The sequence below is a fragment of the Macaca mulatta genome, chromosome 9, assembly GCF_049350105.2.
Source record: "Macaca mulatta isolate MMU2019108-1 chromosome 9, T2T-MMU8v2.0, whole genome shotgun sequence".
NCBI lineage: Eukaryota > Metazoa > Chordata > Mammalia > Primates > Cercopithecidae > Macaca > Macaca mulatta.
This window is the reverse complement of record NC_133414.1, coordinates 145,190,518-145,206,826: the sequence shown is the minus strand read 5'-3', so window position 1 is coordinate 145,206,826 and position 16,309 is coordinate 145,190,518. Positions and strand designations below refer to the sequence as shown.

The 16,309-nt window shown below is 60.1% G+C and overlaps 1 protein-coding gene across 4 annotated transcripts in view; it reads right to left on the bottom strand.

Annotated features, from left to right (window-relative positions):
• Window positions 1-16,309, bottom strand: part of ADGRA1 (adhesion G protein-coupled receptor A1) — a 42,766-nt gene that overhangs the window by 22,230 nt on the left and 4,227 nt on the right. For 2 of the 4 annotated variants that reach the window (XM_077947903.1, XM_028827057.2), the window contains 3 exons: window positions 10,552-10,679; window positions 8,892-9,015; window positions 5,187-5,332 (listed from right to left, as the gene is read on the bottom strand). In XM_077947903.1, coding sequence (XP_077804029.1) covers window positions 5,187-5,332; window positions 8,892-9,015; window positions 10,552-10,679 — 398 coding nt within the window. Of the gene's footprint in view, window positions 1-5,186; window positions 5,333-8,891; window positions 9,016-10,551; window positions 14,532-14,634; window positions 14,940-16,309 lie in introns of those variants that run through there. The other 2 variants (XM_077947902.1, XM_077947901.1) reach the window with 2 other exon arrangements.

The following is a 16,309-nucleotide window of genomic DNA, read 5'->3' as shown; positions in this document are numbered from 1 at the left end:
GGAAGAAGGCTGGCCTGGCCAGGGCAGGCCACACAGTAGGATGCGCAGGGTCACCCACTCCCTCCCACCCCTCTGCTGTACCCAAATCACAAGGAAGAAATGAAACAATGTTTTCATCATTGTAATGAAGATCTCCTTACAGAGACAAGCTCCCCAAAGCCATGCTGCTTTGATCGAGCGGGGATTCCCTTCATTCAGCTTGACACTAACAGTTGCAGCACAATTTTAGGGTGTTTTTTTCCCTGACTATCTAGACATCTGTGAGAATTAAACAGCATACTTTTAAACAACCAGTGGGCCAGAGAAGAAATCACCAGGAAAAGTAGAAGTGACACTGTGGAGATAAGTGAAACAAAATACCCCACAAGATAACTCACGGATGCAGGAAAAGCAGCACACAGAGGAAAATTCATAGCCATGAACATCCACATAAGAAAAAGAAGCTCAAGTCAACCATCTGATTTTACACCATAAGAAACCTGACAAGAGAAGAGCAAGCTAAATCCAACGCTAATGGAAAAAAGGAAGTAATAAAGATCAGAGTGGAGATAAATAACATAGACAACAGAAAAATGAAGACCATCAATGAAACTCAAACTGACTCTTTAAACAGATCAAGAAAATTGGCAAACCTTTAGCTAGACTGACAAGTAAAAAAAAGAGAGAATCACATTGTATTGGAAGTTGTAGCCAGCACAATTAGGCAAGAAAAAAATATAAAGCCCTCCAGACTGTAAGGGAAGAAGTAGAACTATCCCTGTGTACAGATGACGTGATAATTATATATACAAGAAATACTAAAGAATTAACAAAACACTAACTAGAGCCAATAAAGGAACTCAGCAAAGCTGTAGGACACAAGGTTGGCACACAGAAATCAGTTGTGTTTTGTTCACAAGCAAATGAACAATCCAAAAAGAAAATTAAGAAAAGAATCCCATTTATAATAACATCAAGAGAATAAAATCCTTGGGAGAAAATTCAGCCAAGGAGGTGCAAGATGTGTGCACTGGAAATTTCTTCCGCAAAGCTTTGCTGGAAGAAATTACAGAGTTAAACAAAAGGAAACACGTCCTGTGCTCACGGTTGGAAGACGTAGTGCTTCTTAACACGGCCTTCAGATGTAGCTGTGACTCCAGTGATGCTCAGAGCTGGCGTGGCCCCGATAAACACTGCCCAGGAGCCCGTGATAGCCACTCTGAGCCGCGGGGGTGAGACTGTGTGCAGAGACATGACCTGCCACGTTATCTGAGTGTCTTTGGCCTTGACGGCCTTCCCCCAGGAAGCGTGCTGCACATTCTGTGGGACGTCCATCCAGTCGCCCAGGCCTCACCTCAACAGGATCTGGGATAGGTGTCTGCCACGGTGCCCCCGATGTGGGGAAGCCAGCATCTGGTGGCTGGTGCCCTTCCTGGGGGCTCTCCAGTCCCCTGTGCCCTGAGGCCAGGCTGTGCCCATCCTGTGCACCCTCCTTGGCCCAGAGCCGCTGTGCTAGGGACGCCCACAGGGATCCGTGTGGGTGGATGGAGATGACCAGATCCTGGCATGGCAGGAGCTGAGGAGAGCAGAGGGACCCATCCTGGTGGGGCTGCTGGGCAGGGGCCCAGGCAGGGCCACAGCTCGGGCCTGGAAAAGGGTCTCCAAAGGTTCCTAGGAGCTGGGGCCTGCGTGTGACTCATTCAGTCGGCAGGGGCCTCACCGGCTGCGATGCTGCTGGAATTTGGAGAAAACACTGTGTGAATGGAGGGGAGCGATGGGCCTGGGACCAAAGCAGGGAAGCTGCAGCCAGCAAGGGCTCCAGCGCCCCCCAAATCCAAGGCACCCCCCTTGGGTTCCAGTCCTGCCGCCCTCGCCCTGGTGTGGGCTTCAGACCACACACCCGTCAGGCCACTGCCCCTCCGCAGGCCCAGGGCAGTTCTGAGGGCCTGACTGTGCAGTGCCTCCTAACTGGGGTGGCAGAGGGTGCCCCCAAATCTCTCCACACAGGCCCACATTCGTCGGGGGCTCATCCTGGGACCAAGGGGAGATGAGATCAGGTGAATCCCCATCTAGAAAGTGGCAGAATCCCGCGCAGAGCCCAGGCTTGTGTTGTCATAGTAACAAGGGCCACACCCCTGCGTGAGGGGAGAGGTGGACGGTGGCTGTGACCTTGGTCATGGGGCCCCTGCTGTGCCACAGAAGCTTCTGGCTTCTCGCTGCTGGGCCTCCCTGGACTGGCCCCTCCACTCCTTGACCTCACCCTGACCAGAGGGCAGGTTCCTGCCCACGGAGTCCAACCCCTGCAGAGTTGGGGGTCTTGGGGGGTGTCCGCCCCCTCTGCCAACCAGGCTGTCTTGTGGAGAGGGGAGGTCCCACGCAGAGGTGGGGCATCCCCCATGCTCACACAGAGAGGGCCTCAGGCATGTGAAATGCTCACGGACACCAGTGTGGCAACATTTGACGTGGCTGTATCTTCCCTGGACTTTGAAGGTTTGGTTTCCACGAAGTCAAGCAGAGGCGGCCGCTGCACGTGGCAAACCCTGGCTGTGGGCCTTCAGGATGGCGAGAGCTTTCTCAAAACATCGGCAGCTCCAGGAGCGTCCTCTGAGTTCACACAGCCGCTTCTCGGGGACGGCCGTTTTCTCGTTACTTCTTGTTAACACTTGCAGAGCTGGGCCGGCGGTGGGCGGGCGGTACACACGGCTCCTTCATGCGCAGCAGCTGAGACTCGGCCCCTGTCGGTGTGAGTGGGAGCTGGCGGTGCCGCCCCGTCACGGCGGGGGGTCAGGCAGGGAGTGGTGTGGGTCTTCTTTCAGAGGGCAGGATGGGAACAGCCAGAGAGGGTGTGGGCAACATGCTGCCTGGAGAGGTGTCCACACCCTTCCCTCCCAGACTGCAAGATTCTTGGAACTCAGGAACCAAATTTCTGTTGGCGGTGATAATGTGTAGGCCAGGGAATGGGGCTGGGGAGGCAGGGCCGCTGGGAAGAGCCTCTCTGATGAGGAGGTTTCCTGGTGGAGGAGGGGGAGGTGAGAAGAGGCTCTGGGCCAGGGCCTGCAGGGCTGATCGTGAGCCCCTCTGGGGTGTGGGGAGAAAGGCTCCGCTCCAGCCTGCTGGTCTCCCTGAGGAGGTGACGCCCAGTCTCCCAGCACAGTCTCCCAGCAGCCCCAGGCCTGGCCATGGAGAGGGCAGGCCCTCAGCCAAGTCCAAGCTAACACTGCCCACCACTCCCGAGTCTGCACCTGCCTCAGGGGTGCACAGGCCAAGCCCTAACCAGGCACCTGGGGAGCGGCTGGGGAGACAGAGTGACCAGGCAGGCCAGTAACCAAGGAACACAGCTGGAACACGGCACCATGTGGACTCCCCCTGCCACAATGTCAAGACCTTTCTGTACAGAGGAAGGGGGCCCAGAGGGCAGGGGGTGGAGGATGGGGGTCTCCAGGCAGCCCCAGGAGGAACAGCAGTCGCCTCAGCGCCGTGGCCGCAAGCAGGGCCTTGCCGTCGCTGGGCCCGCCGGTCAGTGCCGAACCCCGGGCCCGCTGGCCCCCCAGCACCTGGACAGACGCACGGCTCTGTGGTGCGCACTGGCAGACGGCAGACAGAAGAGTGCCGGGGTGCTCCACGGCTGCCAGCCTGGTCTTCAAAACCAGGCAGCTCTTCCATCAATTACAGATGAGGAAATGCATTTTGAGAGTGATTTATAAACCCAGGGGACTTGGGGCCTCCCTGGCAGGAGAGGCAAGATAATGAAACCCTACCTCCCCAGCCCCCACCAGCGGCAGAAGCACCACCCAGCCCTGGTTGCTAAGTGGCAACGTGTCTGCGTGGATCTGAAAATCAAACAGCGCCAGAAAATGCTCCGGGTGGAAGGTGAGCCCTGTTTACCGAGACAACACAGGACGTGGCTGTATCTGCCTTGAAATGAATTCTTCAGACGGTTTTGGATGGGACAGTGCCAGACAGCCCTTCCGAGGAAGCAGGTGTCCCTGCACCAGCAGGAACCACATCTCACACGCAACTGGACGAATGTCCTCCAAGACCCCCGGGGACCGCCGGCCTCAGAGCAGCCTCTGGCAGGGGTGCCTCACACAGGGCGCTGCTCCGGGCAAACCAAAGGTGCCCAAGGCAGGCTTTCAGGGAGCCTCAGGGAACCCCAGAGGATGGGCCAGGTAGGCACCCAAGGCCTCGAGGCCACACTCTGAGCCTGGCTGTTGCCGACTGAGTGTTTGGAATTCAGTCTCAGTTCAGAAAAGGAAACACCAAAGGCGCTGGAACTCCTTGGCGAGCTCCGCGGCCCCGTCACGGCTGCGGCCAGACCCCTGTCTAAAGCAGCTGTCTGGGCTCCCTGACCCGGCTTTTTCCTGCTGGTGCAGAGGAGCTTCTGCCACCGCCCAGACGTGGACACCTGGGTTTCCCTGGCTCTGGACTGAGGGAGGGAGGGAGAGAGGGAGGTCTGCGCCCATGCCATCATGGGCTGTTTCCACCCCCAGGCAGGCCCATGGTTCCCACCAAGGCCACGGTGAATTCCCGGCCTGGGGATGGATGGGGACCAAGAGCTGGTGTAGGCCGCGGGTGGGGGCAAGTGTCCCATCCCAGCACCCGGGCCTCACACAGCAGAGATGGGGAGGTGCTGGGAACTGGGGGACCACACCTGCCTCCTGGTCCGAAAGGCCCAGGCCAGGGCCACCTTGAAATGAGTGCCTGAGCATGTGAGGTTTTCCCCCACCAACAGTCAGCTGCCTGATGTTACGGAGACCATGAAGCCAAAGCCAAAACCACCCAGAGCCCATTTCCCCGGCGTGGCTGCCCTGCGGGGCACAGAGGGTCTCGTGCCAGCAATTCTGTAGCACAGGAGGCTCGTCCAGCCCCAGCACATGCCAGCCCCAGACCAGCTGGGCTCCAGCCGCAGATGTGGAGGGCAGGGCACCGCCTGCCTCAGACCCCACCCGGGACCCTCCACCCTCTGGGCCCCCTCCGCCTCACCCCCAGGGACCGTCGCCCCTCCCCTCCAGCACACTGCCCCACCCCCAGCTCCTTCGCCTGCTCTCCACCCTCCCTGGGAACACTGACCCTCCCCCACGGACCGGATCGTCCTCAGGCCTTGGTGGCCTGGCGAGGTTTGCCAAGACCCAGAAGGCGAGCCCAGAAGGCGCATGCAGTGTCCAGGGCCCAGGTGGCAGGGCCTCGCGCCCATGTGCACTCAGTACCTGAGCAGGGGCTGCCTGGGGTACGGCGGCTGGTCTGCGTCCAGGCACAGAGGGGCCTTCTTGGTCACCTGCTTGTAGATGTTCCTGGCGGTCACTCCTATCCACAGCATGGTGGACAGCGTGGAATAGTGCAGCACGATGCCCACCTGTGGGGGAGCAGCGGTCAGCCAGGCCAGCGGTGGGCACCCACCCCCCAAAGCCCAGCAGCCCCGGCCCGGGCTTGCGGCTTCAAGAATGAGAGCAGCAGGCAGCCAGGAGCGTCTGTATCCCAGGGCAGACGGCGGCCACCCCACAGCCGCCCGGGAGTCACAGGGAGACGCCGAGCTGCAGAGACCCTTGAACGGCTCGACTTTGCTCCCCTTCCGCACAGAGACGGGAGCAGGGAGTCTGTGGGGACCAATGGTTCTGTGCACTCACACGCCCCTGCATGCACAACCCACTGTGGTCCCTGTGGCCCAGGCACGGGACCCTGTGAGCTGCAGACCAACGTCCCCTGAGCTCAGACCTGGACAGGTGTCCACCAAGGGAGAGGAGGTGAAGTCCTCCAGGGGGTCATGCCAGGATGCTCTTACTGTGAATAGGATGAGCCCCCCATGGGGACGCATTCGTGTGACCCTGCAGGTCGCCTTTCCTCATTGCTATGGAGATTTCCTGCGTTAGTTGATTACCAGGGCCACACTGCTACCTTTGGAGTAATAACCTGACATTTTGAAATGACAGGTAAAATACTGCTATAATTGGAAAGGACATAAATGTTTAAGGAATATAGAGATTCGCCGCATAAAGCTAACGTCACACCATTATAATGATTTATCAAATCCAGAGCTCCATTTTCACTTCTGAGGAGGCTCTGCAATAATTGATGAGAATGCTGTGGGGTGGGCTGGAAAGACCGGACGGCCGCGTTTGCAGTTTCAGATGAGCTCCCTGCGTGCCGCTGGCGGCAGGAGACACAGCAGGCCCCGGGGGCGCCACCCTTTCTCCTGGCCTGGCGAGTCCCATCCCCGTGCCCAGGCCTCGTGCAGCCTGGTGCAGACAGGGAGGCCTGGAAACCGGGGCACCATGTGGAGGAGCGGGGCAGAGGCCCCGCAGCTGGGCCTCGGGTTCTTTCTTTCAAGGAAGCAGCCGTGGGGCTGTCATTGTCACTGCCTGGGGCGCTGAGGAGGATGGCAGAGCTGGCCCTGCCCCTTGTCTGTCTGGGCTGAGCCTCACCCAGGCCGTGTGCATTTGGGGATCACGAGAAGGTATAAGCGGCAGAGCTTGGAGTCCCAGACACTGACTTCAGGCTGGACAGGTGGGGAGGCTGCAGGGAAGCCATCGGCGTCCAACAGTGCTCCACGGCCGGCCTACCCTGCCAGACCCAGGGCCAGCGCCTGTCTCTGTTGACGATGTCACTCAGCCTGCGAACGGGCTTGTGGCCATCTCTCTGTCGCCATAGCAACCGTCCGTCCTCTCCAGCCATCCAGAGCCTGGGACCAGGCTTCACTCAGTGCTGGGCTGTGGCCCTGGTGGGCGGGGCAGGCGGGCAGGAAGGTGGGTGTGACAAGCGTGAGGCGGGCGGGGGGGCAGGCGGACCGGGGACCACTGGCCCACGTGTGGGCAGGTCGGGCTCCAAGTCTAGTTTTTACTAGACCCCCAGGTCTTCTTCCTCCAGCCGGTGGTGGCTGAATTTTCCTCCTTACCCAGAGGCTGCGAATGTGGAACCGGCCTGGCCTCAGTGTTAGATCAGTGAGAAAGCTTCTGTTCACGTGGCAGAGCACAGGGGAAGACAGTGCATTGGGGGCTCGGAGAACGTTGCCTTGTGAGCTTCCCGAGTGGTTCTGGGACTGCAGCCACTGCGGCCCCTGCCTCCGCTTCCCCAACCTGGCGTCACGCGTCCGGCAGGCATCTCCCACCCCCGGCTGCTCCCACGGTTCGTCTTCCACACTTGCTTCCTGTCCTGGAATGCGGCTCCACAGTGAGCCATGTGGGCTTGTCTCTGGCAGTGCCCTAGTGCCCAGAGCATGGCCTGGCACCTCATAGGCCCTCAGCACGTTTGCTGAGTGAGCGAGTGAGTGGACCGTGCTCCCTGGGAGATCAGGACAGCATCTGGAGACAGGCCACAGTCTTTTCCGCTGATTTCCTCCTGAGGACTGCAGCCTTACCAAGATGTCTTCCAAGACTGCAACCCTCCAGAACCTTCCAGACCTGCCCGCCGCAGCCCCAACACCCCAGCATCCGCCCCAAGCTGTCGCCACAGGCTCGGGCCCCGGGAGCTCCATCCAGGCAGGCGGTGGCAGGTGCTCCCGAAGGCGTGGGCAGGGTTTGCCGAGGGCCCTTGGCTGGTGGTGGTGGGGGGCCACCTGCGGATCCAGCAGGCTCTGTCTGTGTGTGGCGTGATTGGTGGCGAAGTGCAGACGTGACGGTGATGGCCTCTCGCAGGCACTTACAGGCGGGACATCAGTGGTGTTTCCCAGGCACTTGCTGTGGTTGTTTCCAGCGTATCAGAGGAACGATTAAGGAGGCAGGAGGTGCATCCGACCTCAGCCACCTTCAGGTGCGTGCCAGCGACCCCTCTGCCTGGGGCCATGCTGGGCTCGGCCTCGGGGCAGGCTGGCATGATGTGCGGTCACACAGACAGGGCATCTCCTCTGCGTGCCGGACGCCAGGGCCCTGTGTTTGTGAGAGCGCCTGCCCAGCCCGTCCCGGCCTGGCACATGGAAGTGTGGTGCTGGGAAGGAAGGAAGCCCGTGGCCGCTGCAGGCAGGTACGGGAGCCTAGGGGGAGTCGGGGGGGTTCTGTGCACTCTGCCTGGATTCTCCCCAGACACCCCTGTGGAGCAGCCCCTGTGGGAGTCTCGACCACTGCTGTCTGCAGGTGCACGTCAGTGCCAGGTACTACGGGAGGGTCCTAGAAACCACAGGGCAGATCCCTGGCAAGTTGCCCTGCTGTCCATGGCAACCCCCTGGCTGTGTCTGGGCCCTGGAGGTGACTGTACGGGGCTGTGTGGCTGCTGAAGTGGGGTGGCCACCGGGACTGGGCTGGGTGCGCAGGGAGGAGCCGCCCCAGAGCTGTGGCTACAGAGGCTCCGGGCAGGTCCTCTCCTTGGCCATGAGCCACAGCCCAAAGTGGATGAGGACGGGGCTTAGTGTTGATGTGAGGGTCTCTACAATGAGCTCTGCCAGGAACTGAGTGTGAGGTACACGTCCCCCCTTTTAAACCAAGGTCAGGCTGGGCCCCTAGAAGTGAGGAGCCCTCCTGTGTGCTTCAAGTCTCCAGCTCTCCCTGCGACGGGGGAGGAGGGTTTCCCGAGTGACATTTCTGTTTGGCTTCCAGGGGTCTGTGTAGAGGATGCACTTGCCCTCCTGGGGACTCAGGCAGCGGCACCTGCAGGTTCCTCCCTTGACCGGAGCGTGTGTCCCTCCTCGAGCTGCCCCACCACTTTCTCCGGGAGGGGCAGGCTGTGTCCCTGCTCTCAGGGAGTGCGCCCTTTGGGGACGGTAAATGTTAGCGCAGGCCTGGAGGGGGCCGCGTGGTGGACTCAACCCTGGGGTCAAACGTGGGGCACACGGGCCTCGCACGGCGTGAAGCCAAGACGCCGACACACCGGGGCCCAACCCCTTCCTGGGAAATAGCTGAGCCAATGCTGGAATATTATTCAGTAAACAAGACAATGCTCCACACTTCCCCTCTGGTAGGAGCCAGCGAAGGCGCCCCGGCACTCACCGCCTGGCACAGGATGGGGTACTTGGTGCGGTTGATGCCGCCGGCAAACACCGTGAAGGTCAGGGCCGCGTGGAAGCAGAAGTTCAGGAGCGTGTGCCGGCCCCGGCGACTGATGCGGATGGCGCTGTGGGGCAGGAAGGAGGTTTCATGTGAGCAGCGGCTCTGCACAGGGAGGTTTGGAAGGGCCCCCCTGGTGCGTAGGCTCTGTCCCCTGCACGGGGAGGCGTGGAAGGGGCCCCCTGGGGCGCAGGCTCTGTCCCTGGGAAGTCCAGGCTCTCTGTGGAGTCAGGGGCAGCTGTCTGAGGACCCGGTCAGGGGAGAGCAGACAGGCCGTCTGAGTCTGCCCTGAGTGGTGGCCACTGGAAAATTCTGCCTTACGTCACCCTGGCACACTGAGGCTGAAAGGGGTTTGCAGAAGCTTGAGCAACCTGATCTCTTGGTGGATGAAGACACTGAGGCCCTGAGACTCCAGGACTCGGCCACACACTGTCTCAGAGACAGAGGCCGCGGGCGTCCCTCGGAGCAGGCGTCAGGCACATCAGGACGAGACTGTGATTAGACTGGCTCAGCATGACCTCGGCCATAGCCTGGGGCTGAGCCCGCCGTGCACGCCTGTGGCTGTGACCCTCTCCATGACCACCACCATGTCTGGGGCCCGACTCATCCAGGCTGTGGCCAGCACAGGTACGGCTGCACGGCGGCCACTGTGACTCTAGCCATGGCCTCGCCTCAGCCTGTCCCTGTAATCACAGCCACTCTGGTCTAAATGTATTTTATCCCACCCGACAGTTGGTAGGACGGCACTAACCACCAAGCTGATGGTATTCGGAAGCGGGGGCCTCTGGGCAGAGCCGTTGTGATGGGATCAAGGACCTCGAGAAAGAGGCCCCGAGAGGGCTTCACCCCCCACAGACAGGGACACAGGCAGGGACACAGGCAGTGGGCGCCGTCCGTGAGCCTGGAGCCGGCCTTCTCCAGACTCTCCAGACACAGCGTCACGGGTGCCTTGATCTGGGACCTTGGCCTCCAGAACTGAGAAGTCAAGTTTCTACCATCAATGAACCATCAAGGCCCCCGTGTTCTGCCACAGCAGAGATGACAGTTTCGGACCTGCCCAAGCCTCTTCCTGTGATCACAGCCTTGTGTGCGCCCAAGTCTCCGATGAGACTGTGGCCCTGGGCGCATCCAAGCTCTGTCCGTGACCAAGGCGACCTTAGCCTCAGACATACCTGAACCCCCGCCCATGGCTGGCTGTGGACATGCCCACCTTGACTGCGGCTGGACCCCCTCATATTCTCGGTGCCTCTCCCAGGCTCTGCCGGCCATAGTGACCACCCAGGGGGACCTGAGCTTCTCAGGGCTGCACCCACTTCTGGAAGAACTTATTTCACCCAGTTAAGGACACAGGGGATGCCGTCAAGAAGACCCTGACGGAGGCCTGAGTGGACGGGCGTGACTCCCCCGAGCTCCAGCCACCCTTCGGCTGTGTGGTGGGCACCAGGCTGCCGAGCAAGTCTGAGCTGGCTGGAGACCTGAGTTGTACCTTCAGGGACTTCTTGCTACATGAGGGGGCAGCGACATTGCCCTTCAGGGACTTGCCTTTGAAGGTAAGAACAGGTTTCTCGGGCACAGTGGGCGCCCTTGCCCATGCCAGGCTTACCTCTGGTGCACGATGTAGGTGATGACGGAGGCCAGGAGGCAGAGCAGCATGACCGCCGTGCACGCGTACACCACGGGGTGCAGGAACTCCCCTGGGTAGCGGGGCAGGGAGAGCACTGTCTTCAGATCCTGAGGAGAAAGCAAAGCAGATGTGCGTGACTGACCTGGAGGGGTCTGTGGGTGGTGCTGTCCCCTGGGCATCCCCTTGGGGCTCGGCTTCCCCTGCAGCCGCTCCAGGCATTTTCGTGTGGGGTCTCAGGGAAAGGGGCTGCCTGGGGCAGGACGGTCAGGCTTCGTCTGTGGATTCTCAGGGAGTGCACGGGAGGGGCCTCATGTGGCCACCAAGCGACGTCTGTCCTCGCTTTCCAGCGGCTCTGCTGGCCAAAGGCATCCTTGTGTGGCTCTGAGGCCAGGTCCTGAGACGGTGTTTCGGCCGACTGATGCCTGCCTCTAGCCTCCTCTCTTCTCATCGCCTGGGGGTGGCTGGGTGGGTCTGGATGGGCCTTAAGAGAGGCAGGGAAACCCATGGGATGGCCCCCAGCCGCACTGGGAGCCCCACACTCATTGAAACCCTGCTTGTCAACATCTCCCGGGAGGATCCTGTAGGAGCTTCTGTGAGATGCAGAAAGAGTGGAGGCTGTTGGGCACCAACTCCACCTGCTTCACTGCCCAAGAAGAGGGTTCAGGGTCAGAGTTCAAAGGGAAATGTGTGTTCTCTGTGGCAGAGTAGACTGGGGGAAAATCGCCCCGGCTGGAAAGGCTTGGAGCTGATGGGGTTTCATCTTTCCTTCATCAGGTGAGCGAGGTGAGCTCACCAGGGAATCACAGAGGCGTGTGCAGGCCGGGACGGGGGCCTCGGGGCACCAGAGTCCAGAAACACACGTGTACAGGCACGGGACAGGGGCCTCGGGGCACCAGAGTCCAGAAACACATGTGTACAGGCCCGGGACGGGGGCCTCGGGGCACCAGAGTCCAGAAACACGCGTGTACAGGCCCGGGACGGGGGCCTCGGGGCACCAGAGTCCAGAAACACGCGTGTACAGGCCCGGGACGGGGGCCTCGGGGCACCAGAGTCCAGAAACACGCGTGTACAGGCCCGGGACGGGGGCCTTGGGGCACCAGAGTCCAGAAACACGCGTGTACAGGCCCAGGACGGGGGCCTTGGGGCACCAGCCTGCACTCAGCTCTGTCTCAGGCTTCCAGCCTCCAGACTGTGGGAAACACGTCTGCCTCAGGGCCCCAGTGTGTGGTGTTTCGTTGTGAACGTCAGGCAGGCGAGTGTGCCCCGCGGAGTGGGTGCCATGTTCCTGTAACAACCCTGTGGGTGGGTGCCAGCAGGGGTGAGGGCTGCAGCCACCTGGCCCCTCCCCAGCCCCCTGGTGATCGCTGCACCTGTGCCAGGCTCTGGCAGCTCTGACCATGTCGTGGGTGCTGCCCTGGGCATCGGGGCAGGAGGAGGCAGCCGGCTGGGCCTCTGGGATGGCCCCAGCTGAGTGAGGCGGGAAGTGGAGAGGGACCCTCCTGTGCCTGAAGGGCTATGGGTGGAGGCAGTGTCACCTGTGTCAGGACCCAGGCAGCCAGTGGCCCGAGAGCTCCTCCTTCCCTCCTGAGGCCACACTTCTTGTCCGTCCAGCCAAGACGAGGCCCTGGCTGGCTATAGAGTGTCCACCATAGACAGAGGGCGCTCTGGGGAGCCACGGGACTGGCTGACAAAGTCCGAAATAGGGCCCCTGTCCCAGGGTTCGAGCAGCACTGGCCAGGTGGGCACTGGAGGGGCCCTGCATCCTGGGAGGAGGAGCCTGGACCTGTGCGAGGGCGAAGGCACCTGGGAGAGGAACGGGTATCGGTGTGAGGCCGCGGAGCTGGAGTGACGGCAGACACTTTGCTTTCTGGGGAGTGTTTAGAATCTGCCCATTTCTTCCTGGACACCGGGACCCCACAGAGAGAGCACCCTGTGGTTCAGGCTCGGCTCTGAGGCCCACCCTGGACAGAGGCCCCTGAGGGTTTTCGGGAGGGTCAGGGCCCAGGAGAGCCCCACCCTCACTCAGCCGCTCTGTAAAGAGGTGAACTGGGCGGGCCTCTGTCCGGATTCTCCTGAGTGCCCCAGAGCCTGAAGCGTCAGTTGCCTCCTGCGACAGCTGTGGGGTGAGTGTCCGGTCCGCGCTCCAGCTGGGGCTGCTGCTTCCCCAGAGAGCCCAGGGACAGCCCGGCCAGCTGTGGACGCTCTCCCACACCCCTCCTTGGTGTTCTGGCTGCTGGAGCACTCGCCATTGGGAGGCAATGCATGGGGGCCCTCACGTGGCTCGGGCAGTGCCGGGCCGGTTGTCCCACGTTTGCTGGTTTAGTAGGCGCCAGCTTTCTGCCACTTGCAAACAGCTCCAAAGTCACAGAAAAGCACGTTTTCCCGGCCACATCCCGACATCAGGTTGTCCAGTGAGTTCTCTGCTGCTGGGAGGTGGGGAATACCCCATGTGGGTAGAAGAAGTGAAGGTTTAACAGGGCGCGAGTGACGCCCGAGATTCTTGTCCCCGGGATTCTTCCACGAGAGTCAATGGCTTTTCCTCCATGATGTAGACCCAGGGTCTAAAATAAACGTGAACACTCTACACAGTTCCCACGAGCTGCTGTTGCAAACCCAGATCCATGAGAGAAGCCCAGAGAGTGGGGTCCACTCAGTGTCCAGCCCTCTCCGAGTCTAACCAGGACTCCGTGAGTTGCCTGGAACCAGGACTTCGTTCTCATCTGTGTGCTGAATATCCTGGGGTGGTCTGCCCGGGCCCTCACATGTCCCCCCATGGCCTTCCTGGGGCTGCTGTGGCCGCCTCGCACCTTCCTGCAGGGTTCAGACTCCTGCTCAGCTGCAGGGGTGGGGGCGGGGGGTGGAGCCACGGTAGACGGAGGCGCAGATGGCAGCCGGGAAAGTGTGTGCCCTGATGTGTGGTGCCTGCGAGCCACGTCCTGTCCCGCTGCCTCCGTCCCCAGGGCCAGAAGGAGACTTTAGCCTCCCGTCTGCCGCTTTTCGTCACAGACACAAACCCGTTTGTGTTAAGCCCAGTCAGAGCTGCTTTTCATGCAGGAGGCAAACACGGCAGAGCGTGAGTCCAAGGTGCGGCTGCGCTGGGAGGACGCCGCCCAAGCTCCAGTGACAGCCGGGGCCGTGCCGCCTGGCGTGGGGCTTCTTGTCTGAAGGCCAAGCTGTGAAGCTTCACATGGACTGAGGTGGCAAGGGCAGCTGTGGACTCCCGGAGCTGCCGCGTGAGCTGGAGGCCTGGGCCACAGTCCTCACCTGTGCAATGATCCGTGGGTCAACAAAATGTTTTATAAGAAACAGACATGTGATTTGCTTTGGTTTCCTTTTTTTCTTTTCTTTTCCCCAAATTATAGTTATCAACAGTGCCTTTCTATATTTTCAGAGATGACATTTAAAATTCCAAGTGGGTCACGCGCAGTGGAGACGTGTGTTGTCTTTTAAAGTTTGCACATGCACGGGTTCCTCTTTGCAAGTGTTCCCAGGGCCTGATGGTCTGATCTGTGGCTGAACAGAGCCTGGCTGACGGGGGTGGGCTGATCAGTCCCCGTGAGGCCACAGAAGCAGAGCTCCTGGACCCTCGGCACGGAAAGCAGCCGGGCTCCTGGGGGGTGAAGAACGCGGCTCAGAGGACCCAAGGGGGCTGGGGAGGGGCGGATGAAGGTGACCCCGACCTTCTTGGCCCAGATGTAATGGCCAGAATGCCAGCTTGGTTCTGTGCCTGCAGCATGGCCCAGGTTGCTCTGGAAGCCGCCCAGAGATGTCTCTGCTTCCCCTGGGGAAGGCTGGCTTCCATCTCCCATCCACCGGCCTCGGAGCCAACAGTCCCGCCAGCGTGTGAGCCCGGCGTGCGGGGGACTCGTGTTCTGGCTTATTTGTGTCTCCTCTTTCTTGAGTCATAACTTCCTCCTCTGTTTCCTCATTTTCACTGGAGGTCTCCTCCTTGGTGTGTTCTGCAAATCAAGTGGGTCAGGGTGTTAAAGACAAAAATAAAGGAGGAAAGATGAGAAGAAAGCAGTCAGTCAAGTTACGTGTGAATTTTCTGATAAAAACAACCTTTCTGCAGCAGTGAGAGGTGGGAAAGTGACCTCTTCAAACCTGGGGAACGCCAGTGGCCTGAAGGAATCTTCCTTCCCGCGGGTGAGGCATCCGGGGCCGGGTCCGCAGCTCCGACTGGCTGAGGAACCTTCTTCCCTGCATGGTGAGGCGTCCGGGCCGGGTGCGCAGCTCCGTGACTGAGGAACCTTCCTTCCCGCGGGTGAGGCTTCCGGGGCCGGGTCCGCAGCTCCGACTGACTGAGGAACCTTCTTCCCTGCATGGTGAGGTGTCCGGGCCGGGTCCGCAGCTCCGTAACTGAGGAACCTTCCTCCCGGAGGGTGAGGCTTCCGGGGCCGGGTCCGCAGCTCCGACTGACTGAGGAACCTTCCTCCCGGAGGGTGAGGCTTCCGGGGCCGGGTCCGCAGCTCCGTGACTGAGGAACCTTCCTTCCCGCGGGTGAGGCTTCCGGGGCCGGGTCCGCAGCTCCGTGACTGAGGAACCTTCCTTCCCGCGGGTGAGGCTTCCGGGGCCGGGTCCGCAGCTCCGACTGACTGAGGAACCTTCTTCCCAGAGGGTGAGGCGTCCGGGCCGGGTCCGCAGCTCCGACTGGCTGAGGAACCTTCTTCCCAGAGGGTGAGGCGTCCGGGCTGGGTCCGCAGCTCCGACTGACTGAGGAACCTTCTTCCCAGAGGGTGAGGCGTCCGGGCTGGGTCCGCAGCTCCGACTGGCTGAGGAAGGAACACATATCCTCCTAGGTGCTTCGAGTCCTCCTCCTTCTCGTTTTTCCGGGTTCAAGCTCTTCCTTCTTTCCTTCCTTCCTCCCTCCCTCCCTCCCTCCCTCTTTCTCCTTCTTCATTCAGGTGCTTCTTCCTGGTTCTTCCTGGTTCTCTTTCTTGTTTTTTCGGGTTCTCTCTGTTTTACTTCCTGGTTCTGTGCCAACAAAGACTGATTTCCTGAGAGCCTGATGTATTCCCTCGTCTGCCTTTAAAATAATAACTGCCTCTACAGATCTGTCGACTTTTCACGGATGTGTTCCACGGGAAAGGCAGAAGGTAGAGAACACAGATGACCTGTAGTCGGCATTACGTTTGTAAGGTGTGTTATGATTTTCTTCTTGGAGGGGTAGATGGGCTAGTGAAGTTTTGAAGAGATTTGGAAAAAAAAGTGTTAAAATATCATAGACGCCTTCTTTCTAGACTGGTAGTTACTTGTTTAAAGTTCTTAATTTTCGGGAAGATGTGAGGTGGGATGAGAAGCTTTCCATCCGTGAGATGAAGGAAGTAGACTGTAGCCATTTTTAGTAATTTAGATATTAAACTAAAAAGCAGTCAGCTGAAAAGAACTCGGTACGGCTCTGAAATGTTCGTAAATGTTCTGAAATGTTCGACCATCGTTACGCCCTGTGACAGGCCCCTCCCATCTCCTGAACTGGCCATTCCTGGTAGAGGCTGTGGGGTGAAACTGCAGCAGAGATAAACCCACCACAGGCGGGCTCACCTACTTCCTAACAGCTCAGAGCTCCGACACTCCCACAACCCGCCTGTGGGCCAGCACCTGATCCTGGTTCCCTTCAGGGTGGACTTTGCACGGGCCTGGCCTTGGGGAGCAGCTGCAGGCTCCTCCTTAGTCTCAGCTTCTGAGACTTGCCTTCCTGGGGGCACCGCCAGGAGCCTGGCCTTGACCTTGAGCCTGT